The sequence below is a fragment of the Syngnathus floridae genome, chromosome 4 (assembly GCF_059516105.1).
Source record: "Syngnathus floridae isolate MCC-2025c chromosome 4, RoL_Sflo_1.0, whole genome shotgun sequence".
In the NCBI taxonomy this organism is placed as follows: Eukaryota; Metazoa; Chordata; class Actinopteri; order Syngnathiformes; family Syngnathidae; genus Syngnathus; species Syngnathus floridae.
The window spans coordinates 10,674,527-10,685,704 of NC_142416.1; the positions used below are offsets into that span (position 1 = coordinate 10,674,527).

The 11,178-nt window shown below is 39.6% G+C and overlaps 1 protein-coding gene across 1 annotated transcript; it reads left to right on the plus strand.

Annotated features, from left to right (window-relative positions):
- Nucleotides 1–2,712: 2,712 nt before the first annotated feature.
- LOC148399027 (keratin, type I cytoskeletal 20-like) lies at nucleotides 2,713–6,380 on the plus strand. The gene is made up of 9 exons (XM_088373786.1): nucleotides 2,713–3,071; nucleotides 3,885–4,010; nucleotides 4,394–4,476; nucleotides 4,539–4,695; nucleotides 4,810–4,971; nucleotides 5,267–5,392; nucleotides 5,468–5,697; nucleotides 5,775–5,806; nucleotides 5,895–6,380. Exons 1-9 carry the CDS (start codon nucleotides 2,772–2,774, stop codon nucleotides 5,996–5,998), a joined length of 1,320 nt encoding a protein of 439 aa, XP_088229912.1. The 5' UTR covers nucleotides 2,713–2,771; the 3' UTR covers nucleotides 5,999–6,380.
- Nucleotides 6,381–11,178: the final 4,798 nt, after the last annotated feature.

An 11,178-nucleotide genomic window follows, 5' to 3' on the forward strand; every position in this document is an offset into this window, starting at 1 on the left:
TTGTGTGCACGAACAATGTACATTATGTAAAACAGCAGATACTGTAGCATCATAGAATGCTGGCATATCAACAATTGAGATGATGAAGTAATTTGAGTTTGAGCCTGTGAAAGTGCCATGTGAACTTAATCAAATTAAATAGTTACAAAAACACGTACACACCCATCAGTGAAATCTGATCAATGCGTCAACAAAACACTTGTTCCCGTCACCTGTTGCCCGGTTAGAATACACAAGCACACATATGCACACACAATTCTTTTCAAATTTATTTTAAACAATCATGAAATTCTACTTGAACTACTTCTGTACTCATTTCTATGTTAACTTTAAAAATGTTATGTTATGTTGAAGTGCAATGATCTTTATAGTATGCATCAACTTGTGCATGTCAAAATCCAATCTACGTAAATGTCTGGGGCGAAAATGTCTATGGTGCTTTTAACAGAAATTCACAGTTCTGTATTGCAGATGACATCTGCATCTGAGCATAGTGCACAACCATTTGTGGATTATTTAGGGCTCTAACAGAAAAGGAACATAATCACAAACTCATTCCAGGCATCTGAAAAGCGCATTTTGTTGTAATTTGGTGAAGTGGCCTGAATTGTATTCCAGGAGTTCAAAAGTACTCCAAATACAAACGCTATAAATGTCATACAATGTAAGCCTATACAAAAAAAAAAAAAAATACACTACACCTCTACGTTTAATTGTAATTTCTTTTTCAGGGCCCATGTTGTGTTTTCTAAGAAATATAGCTCTTAATAAACACAGGGGCGTTAACGAGATGCCGGTTCTGCAAAATGAGGTCATGCGGAATAAGTTGCAGGTACATTTTAAGATTTCTGTTGAAGGGTGTGACAAAACCACAGACATACCTTTCAAATACTTGTTTGAATAAATGCTTCTTTGAAATGTGTTTTATCATCTCGTTTCCAGTGTAACAAGGTGTGACACTTTGTCACATTTAGCACTTGGAAAACAAACACCAACTGACTTTTCAGTCATTCCGAACAAAATCAATTAAGAGCCATTTGTGGCTGTTAACATACCTCTCTTTAAAAGGTTATTGCTCTACTATCCACAATGTTGACATGCAGGTGCACAAAATTGATCGAACGTAGCTGAAGCTCCACTAGCTTCGGCAGTGAGTAAATGTCATGGGAGATAGGCAGTTAATGTGGCTTGGCAGCAATGAAGGGTGTGAGCTCAAGTGGCGTGTTCAAGGTTACAAGAGGCCACTGAAATAGAAAACACTTTGCTGTGCAATGGTTTTCTGAGCAGAGAAGTCATTAATGCAGGAATACTATTCAGAAATGTGCATCATGAAACTGCAATTCAAATTGGCAGCTATGACAGTAGAGGACGTGCCCAATTAATGCCAAAAAGGCTTTTTAAGGTGCTTGCATCATTTTGGGGGGCGTACTACTTTTCCTACCAGTTTAAATCCTACCTCACTGGCAGAGAAGTTTATGTTATCATGGATGAATGGTTGAGGTGTTCCCCAAGGTTTAATTTTAGGTCCAACACGTTTTTATTTATGATGATACTTAGGGGCTCATCAAGAGACATGGCAGATGTTTGCACAGTTATGCTGATGCACTAAATGGTCAATTCTCCAAATCACCATAGCCTGATGGAGCTTTTATTTTATTTTATTTTATTAACTATCTTCTAAATGAAGGTCTGAATAACTTTCTTCAACTCACCCACGACAAAACTGTTCTTTTAGTTAGAATCCCAGAATTTCAAAATCACAACTTTCTCGCACCACATAAGACAAAGTTAAACTTTGGCTGTTATCTTTGCCTCGGATCTTATTTTCAATCCCATTTGTTAATACCATAGTCAAAAAATTGCCAGAATCCAGCGTTTCTGAGAAAACAGATGTGCTAATGCATGCTTTTATCTCTAGTTGCATTGATTACCTTAAACCTCTCCTTTATGGTTTTCCTAGAACTTTTATTGATTTGCAGTTACTGCAGAATTTACTGGCCTCTCTGTTGATGAAGACCAGAACTGGTTTTGGCTCCGTGTGTCTCAGGATTGATCTTAAGGTTCTTTTATTCATTTATAAAACCATTTATGGCAGATCTAATTTTCTACCTCCCTTTTAGTAATACTAAAGCAATAGTCATTTCTCAGACCCACAGCAAGACATTATCCCAAATCTATGGCTCTTATCAGTGGAATGACCTGCCTGCATCTAGATGTCGGAAGATACAAGTAGCCTGTGTTTCCATCTTTCGCCATTGAAAAATACAGAATAATAGCTTTGTGTTCAACAAAAACAAGCCTACACTGAGAAAGTGTGCAATAAGATGTAAAATCCATGCCTCTGGTGAAAAAAGAAAACTGGATACAAATCACAATGCAATTGCATGGAACTGGTTGAATCCTAAAAAAAAAAAAAGTGATTGTTTTTTTTCTTAAGTCATTAGTCGGTGGCCTGTCATCTATGAAGAACATTTTAAAAGGGAATTATGTAAAGCTTAGTGATCAAATTGCTGTCCAACCAGTCAGACTCCATTTAAAACATTTACTCCTCTAAAGTGTTATTGACTCAGGTAATCAGAGGCAGACATCTAGCTGCTGAACTTGATTGTCAACCTGTCACCAGCAATTGTTCACGCCTACTAAGGGCAAAAAACTATTATCAGAATGCCAAACGTAGTTGTGGCATCTGCAGGCACTCTCTATAAAATGTCCACTTGAGCCATCCGCAGTCACTCCTCGTTGACTGCAGCCTCCACCTGTATCTCTTGACCATGTCTCTCATCCTAAGCCGCTCAGGCACCAGCGCCCGCAGCATCTCCTCCGCCAGCACCATGAGCATGAGCGGGGGCCGACTGCAGCGAGGCGGGGGAGCCCAGTCATCCATCTCCGGCGGTTTCTACCTGGGCCGCTCGCCCAGCGTTTATGGTGGCTCAGGGGGCTTTGACACCCGCGTCTCCCAGGGCACCATCAACCTCTCTTATGGCAACTCGCTCGGTGTTGATATCATGGGGTCTAATGAGAAAAGCACCATGCAGAACCTCAACGACCGCCTGGCCACCTATCTGGATAAGGTAAGCGATCAGGAGCAACAAGGGCAGGATACAAATGTCTTTCTTCATCTTATTCTTTGTTGTCTTTTTACATTTTTTTTTCTAAAATAGTCATCTTTGGACTGAATCAGAGCATTTTACTAAAATCTGTCAATAGATAAATAAGAAATCAGGTCAAAGGTCAAAGGGGTCCATGTGAAATTCCATTTAATTAATTTGAAAAGCATTTATTTTCTTAAAGTGATATACAGTTGTTGAAAAAAAAATAGACCACCATTTTGTTCATTTTAAATGCTATTTGTTTGGGCAAATCAAACATTGAAAAATAAAATAGCTAACGAGTTTTATTAAAGGTATGAAAGGTTAATGACCAAAATCATTTAAGTTGTAACAGCAATATCTATGCCATTGTACTTCCCAAATCACTGCTTTTAGGCATTTTGTATTTTAATATGTCTGTTATTCACAGACATATTTAGCTGTACATGGTAATAAATTGAACAATTAAGACAGCAAGGTAATCTCAAAATATTTTTATTGACTGTATATTTCTCAATTGGTCTTTGCCTGTGTCAGACAGAACAATTAAATGTTTTTCTCAAAAAAAAAAAAATCTCAAACAGTGTATTCACTTTTTCTGACATATCTATTTGGTGGTGTGCTGTTAGATTCAACATGTGTGCCTTGGTCGGATAGTAAAAACACAAAAGATAACAATAAAACGTACATACATAATGGCGGCTGCTTATACTGAAATGTTCTCACAGAAATGATACTACTTCAAGCAAAGACTTAATGACTTGTTGATTGTCTGCAATTGTTGCGTGTCTACAGGTACGCTCTCTGGAGTCTGCCAACAGGAAGTTGGAGTTGCAAATCAGAGAGTTCTATGAGAAGAAGTCTTACATTGCCAGGGACTTCACCGCCTACTTTGTCACCATCAATGAACTGCGAGCTCAGGTGACTATTCCTGCAATGCAAAAAAAAAAAAAAAAACTAGGATCAAAGAGCAAGTCTAGACTCGTTATCTACCATTAGATTTAATGAGGAAGCGGGTGTGGCTGGGTAGAACATGTCACATAACAAGTTCACATTTTTAGATAACAGATAACCAGCAAATGCTTCGCACGAACCATGCATGTTGGAAAGACACCCTCTTCCGAAACAATGCTCAAAGGAGTATCAGGCTAAGGATTTGCATGTTTCTGAGGCAAACATGCTAACCACTAGTTGAGGTTCTGGAATCGAATCTCTGCTCCCGATGTAGAGTTGGCATGTTCTTCCCATGCTTCTTTCTCCTGTTTCCTCCCACATTCCGTCAGAATGTCTTTTTTCTCTTTTAGATTGCAAGGAGGTATGCAGAGAATCAGAGCATCATCCTGCAGATTGACAATGCTCAACTGGCGGCGGACGACTTCAAAATGAAGTAAGTTGAAGATGGATTTAAAAGTGCCTGATGCATGAATAGTAACTCGTCTTTTCTTTAAGATATGAGGTGGAGATGAACACGCGTGCACTGGTGGAGTCTGATTTGGCTCGTCTTCGAGGGGTCCGTGACAGCATGGTTGTTGCAATTAGTGACCTGAAAATGCAGATACAGAATCTGAAGGACGAACTGGCACAACTCAAGCGAATCCACGAGGAGGTCAGCTCATTTCAACTCATGTGCTTCTAATCAAATGCTCCCCTCTGCTGGTTGTGTGTCATCCTCGCAGCAGTAGAACATGTGCAGAACCAATATTTTTTTCCCATGATGCAGGAGATGAATGCAGCTAGGTCACAATACACTGGTAACATTAATGTCGAAGTGGACAGCGCGTCGTCTGTGGACCTTTCCAAGATCCTTCAAGAAGTGAGGGAGCAGTATGAAGCTCTGGCACTGAAGAACAAACAGGAACTGGAAAGATGGTACCAAGCGAAGGTGAGATGGAATACAATGTTTCCAATAAAATGCACAAAATAAGGAGCAGTGGTGAGCAAAGTGTGGCACGGGGGCCACATATGGATCAATTGTTCCTTAATCCAGCCCCCCGAGCATTACTATTAGTCGGCTTCCTGGAATAATTGTTACATGAGTCAAGATGTATTTCCCTAAAATTGGTGAATCCAAATTAATAATTAAAAAAAAAAAAAAATGAGGATACAAGCTGTAGAAAATGAACGGACGGAAAGCAGGCAAATGGTGAATGGAATGGTTTTGTTTGTGTGTGTTCTAGATGGATTCCCTCCAGTCCGAAATCAAAGGTTACAGCACAGATGTAAAAACCTTTTCTTCCCAACTATCTGAGCTGAAGCGGACATACCAGAGTTTGGAGATCACATATCAGGGCATCCTTGCAGAGGTAAGTCAAGTTTCTGTCCGCTGCATGTGCCCACACGTAGCCGTTCCGCTCAGGCCTACCTCCTCCGCCGTGCAGATCGAATGCCTCCGTCAGAACCTCGCCGATACCAAGTCACGATACAGCAATCAGCTCAGCCAACTTCAGATTACCATCAACTGCCTGGAGGAAGAGCTGCAGCACCTCAAAGTGTCCATCGAGCAACAGAAGACCGAGTACCAACTGCTGCTGGACATCAAGATGAGGCTGGAGAGAGAGATCGCCGAGTACCGTCGTCTGCTGGATGGAGAATCATATGAGCAGAAAAAGTGAGAGCAAATTCATTCCCAATCCATGTATGAGATGGACGACCTTACTCATATCGCACTGTCATCTCTCTTTAAAGGCCTTTGGTCATCAGCAAGGTGGTGGTGGAAGGTAAGCGAGTGTCACTCTTCCATCCATGAATTGACACCACGTGTTCTCTTGGATGTTCTCATGACCTCTTTTCCCTCCACCTCCGCAGAGCACAAGCCCCATATAGAGAGGAGAGTGAAGACCATTGTGGAACAAATCGTCGACGGAAAGGTGGTGTCCACCAGCGTGGACACTCAGAGAGAAGATTTGTAAATGGTTACGCATACTCCTAAATGAACCATTGACCTCTCTCCTCTTGAAAAACACAACACGAAAAAGAGCTGTGTTTACTTTCAGATGTTCTCCTTTTCCCCATAAATACATTTATGCAGCAAATAAAAGAGAAATGAGCAGCAACTTGCTCAATATTTGGACAAAGAAAGGAATATGGTAATAATAAAATCAAAAAATTTGTACATCATGCTTATCACAAGGTGTTGCCTTCGCTAAGTGTGCACAACTTCCAGTGTTTTGGTTTTAAAAGTATTGTTTTGAATATAGTCTGCACAAATAAATAGCTTAATTTGTCTGATGGAAAAATTGTAATTTTGACATGAAAACACCAGTAATACAAAATAAAAGTGTCTTGCTGCAAGTTTATGGTGTGTGTCTTTTGTATGACTTCTGTGAACAGTTGGAATGACAGTATAAATATTTTTATACTGTGTAAAAAGGGAACAGACATATCTTTACAGGCTACATGTGCTTAACACTAATGGGCACATCCAAGCACTATTCACATTCAGCATGTGTGGTAACATTATGGTTTCATTGATCACAATGACGTGCAAAATATAACCCGGACTGCTGAGCACCTGAAGCTGTACGCCAAGCAAAAATGCAAAGAATTTCACCTACAAAACTTCAATAGTTAGTGTGTCTGGTTCCCAAATTATTCTCGAGTGTCGTTAAAAGGAGAGTTGATGGAACACAGATTTGTTTTAAAGATGCTAGACATAAAATTACATTAAAATTAAATTAAAGCTATTGCAGACATTAATTTACAAATTGTTTTGTTCTGTTTTTGCCCAACATTCCAACTTCATTCGTATAGGTATGAGGTGTCAATTATTTTCTGTGAATTTGGTAAATGTGTGCCCTCCTGTGGCGCAAACTGTGTATTACAGGCAGGATGCATAATTAACTGGCAGGACAGCGGCACCCTGAGAGAGTAATGTGCATTCCAGTTCATTTAAGTGAACTGAATCTTTGGAATCACTTCACTGAAAAGAGTCGTTCAAACGAATTGTTCAACGAATCGCCCCCCCCACACACTGATCGTTTTTTTTTTTTTTTTTTAACTTCAACAACACACACAACTAAGCAGTACACCAGACAAAAAACAATCAAGTAAACACACGGTATGTCGACAACGGCAACGCACACATTTTTCTCTATATTACTGCATCTCGTGGGAACAACATATACATCAAACAATACAACTATCCCCCCATTTTAATTTTTTTATTATATATAATAATAATAATAATTGGCTCGGGTAATTCACACATTTCTTTCTATAATACAACACCTACATGCTGATCTGTTGGCAACAGTCTCTCACCCGGTCGTGAACGGGAAGTTGCATCACTGACTCGTGTATATATATATATATATATATATATATATATATATATATATATATATATATATATATATATATATATATATATATATATATATATATATATATATATATAGTCAAATAAAGCAGTTAATCAAATGTCTGATTTTTATGTTTTGATTGGCAAATATAAATACAAGGGTTAGGGTTAGTGAACGAATCACTTCCTAAAGTGATTCGTTCTTTTTTCAGTTCATATGACTTCAACCAGTAGATGCCGGTAATGGGCATTGAAGCTGGTGCCACCACGCCGCAAATCAAAACGAAGAAGAAAATGACGTAACTTCCCGTTCACGAAAGAGTCGTGAATTGCTTTTCTCGTTCACCAACTGAATAGAACTGTGAGTGAACGAGTCAGTGAGTGAGTGATTTGCATTTCCAGTTCATCGCGTGAACGGATGAGTGAGAGAACGAATCCTGACTTCCCCGTTCGCGAACGAGTTAATGGGTGAACTGCCTTCCCGTGCATCAACGGATCAGTGAATGTGTTGCGTCTCCTGGCGTAAACTATATAAACCAGAATGTAGATTTACGATTTGCCAACGAAAGAAAGAACCACTGACTGAAACACCACTTCTTTTATGCACGTTTTCTCCAAGATAACGGCTAACTTTATTGCATGAAGGGATGCGCCGTTATGCAACAACGGGGAGATTATGCTTCTCTTTGGGTAATCTTGATTTTATAACACTTGTAGTAGTTTTTAAATAACGTGTATGCATATATACGCCTAAATATTGTTATCCAATATATCTACTGCAATTTCACATTAGATTGCTGATTTGAAATTTACTTTTAATATTATTATTTTCAAATAAATATTTATGTTAAAACTTGTCTGGTGTTTTATTCCTTGTTTTTTTATTCGCCAATTAAAACTTAAAAATCAGACATTTGGTTAACTGCTTTATATGACATTGATATATCAATAGGTACATTACACGAGGTAAAAAAAAAACAAAAACAAGAATAAATAACCACAAGGTTAATTGCACAATAAAAGCACATCTATGTAGAGTCTCACACCTGGGAGCGAACCAGGCTCTTAACAAGCAAGAACCCATACCATTATCCAGTAGGCTATTTTGACCTGGAAACCTGTGGTCGTTTGCACTGTTTTGTACTAGTGATGTGCATTCCAGTTCTCAAGTGAACTGGATCTTTAGAATCGGTTCACTCAAAATATTTGTTCAAAAGAATCGTTCACCGAATCGTTCACTACACTTTCTTATTTTTTTTTCTTTTTTTTTTACCTCGTGTAGTGTACTGATTGTAGTGTCCATGAGGTGTACCTAATCACACAGGCCACTTCAATAGGGAAAAAGCTTAAGTGAAAGTGAAAAGTGCCACACCCGCCCTCTCCCCCACCTCCTGATTGGCTGTTTGATCTGTGACGTCACTTGGACACTCCATTAGGTGTACCTAATAACAGGCCACTTTATTAGGGAAATATCATGGTCAAAGGTCACAGGTGTCAAGCTCTAGTCCTCGGGGCCGCATTCCAACATGTTTTCCAAGATTCCCTCGTTAAGTGCACCTGCGTGAAAAGTTTTTGGTCATTTTCACGTTCTGCAGAGCTAAAACTTTTCACGCAGGTGCACTTAACGAGGGACTCACACGGACACTCCATTAGGTACACCGCCATTTTCAAGTGTACATAATAACAGGCCACTTTATTAGGGAAATATCATGGTCAAAGGTCACAGGTGTCAAGCTCTAGTCCTCGGGGCCGCGTTCCAATATGTTTTCCAAGTTACCCTCGTTAAACACACCTGCGTGAAAAGTTTTAGCTCCTTTCACGTTCTGCGGGAGCTAAAACTTTTCACGCAGGTGCACTTAACGAGGGAATCACACGGACACTCCATTAGGTACACCGCCATTTTCAAGTGTACCTAATAACAGGCCACTTTATTAGGGAAATATCATGGTCAAAGGTCACAGGTGTCAAGCTCTAGTCACAGGACCGCATTCCAACATGTTTTCCAAGATTTTAATATATGGTTTTATGGAGCAGCTCACAAGCAAATAGTTATAATGGTTATATAGGGTAGCACACGAGCAACTGTGTTGCAAATTTTTCTATGATAAAATATTTTATGTCTCACTGGGATTTGACCCCAAGTCGCTGGGGTGAAAGTCCAGAGCACTAACCACTACACTATAGAACCCTCACTCACGTTGTATGGCATATATATGGTTTGATGGAGCAGCTCACAAGCAAATAATTATAATGGTTACACTGGGCAGCACACGAGCAACTGTGTTGCAAATTTTTCTATGATAAAATGTTTTATGTTTCACTGGGATTTGACCCCAAGTCGCTGCGGTGAAAGTCCAGAGTACTAACCACTACACTATAGAACCCTCGCTCACATTGCATGGCATATATATGATTTGATGGAGCAGCTCACAAGCAAATAATTATAATGGTTACAATGGGCAGCACACGAGCAACTGCGTTGCAAATTTTTCTGTGATAAAATGTTTTGGGTCTCACTGGGATTTGAACCTAAGTCGCTGGGGTGAAAGTCCATAGTACTGACCACTACACTATGGAACCCTTGCGCACATTGCATGGAATATATGTGGATTTATGGAGCAGCTCACAAGCAAATTGTTATATTGGACAGCGCACGAGCAACTGTGTTGCAAATTTTTCAATGATAAAATGCTTCAGGTTTTACGAGGATTTGAACCCAGGTCGCTGGGGTAAAAGCCCCGTGGACTAACCACCACTATTTTTATATTTTGTATTTTATGTGCTCTCTCTGCGTCCATTGCAGCCTGGTGATCCTGACAGGACATCACCTTTTCTCATTTTGTGTCCCCAAAGACATTGTCAGGTGTGTTCAAATGAGATTTAAGATGATGATGAGCATAAAATGCTACTTCAGAAGTAATTAATGGGATTGCCTTGAGCTTTTTCTTTGGCGCTGATCTTTGCAGCTGTGAGGTTAAAGTTGAAACGCCTCCTCGTGTCATAAATTATAGATGTCAAAATCTTCCTTACAGAATTCTTGGAAGGCTTTTCTACCACTTCACTTATTTATAAGCACTTATATGTGTGCTAAACCAAAAAACAAAAAAACTCCATGCGCACTCTTCTCTGTTAGAACTTGCTTACCTTAAAGCATCCAAACACCGAATGACAGCTGATGCTGAGCTCCCATCAGGCAATGATAACATTAGGATTCACAGAATCAGGATTAGGAAACACAGGATTCGTTCCCTCACTGATCCGTTCTCGAACTGGAAATGCAAATCACTCACTGACTCGTTCACTCACAGGTCTGTTCAGTTGGTGAACGAGAAATGCAATTCACGACTCGTTTGAACGGAAAGTTACGTCATTTTCTTCTTCGTTTTGTTTTATGGCGAGGTGGCACCAGCTTCAATGCGCATTACCGACACCTACTGGTTGAAGTCATATGAACGAAAAAAAGAACGAATCACTTTAGGAAGTGATTCGTTCACTCTCGTTCACCGAAAATAAATCGTTCTTTTGAACGAATCGTTCACTCACGAGCCAACACTACTCTGGGACCGCGTTGGGACGTCTCTGCTCTAAATTATCCAAAGATGTGGATGTGCGTACGAACTGTCTGGATGGATAATTCACAGGAATTCAACAACCGTTGAATCTAATAATAATCAGAAATATTAAAATTGTGTACACTAAAATGGGTAGTAAATATGTTACTTGGTAGTACTGTGCAGTACCATTGGCCTCTTGGCCACCAGGTGGCATTTTTGTCTTTCCAAGAGTAAC

Excerpts from the sequence above, each read along its gene's own strand:
- LOC148399027 (XM_088373786.1), top strand. The coding sequence starts at position 2,772 with ATGTCTCTCATCCTAAGCCGCTCAGGCACCAGCGCCCGCAGCATCTCC. Across the intron at positions 4,696-4,809 it reads TCAAGCGAATCCACGAGGAG|GAGATGAATGCAGCTAGGTC; the intron begins GTCAGCTCATTT and ends CCCATGATGCAG. Across the intron at positions 5,393-5,467 it reads ATCAGGGCATCCTTGCAGAG|ATCGAATGCCTCCGTCAGAA; the intron begins GTAAGTCAAGTT and ends TCCGCCGTGCAG.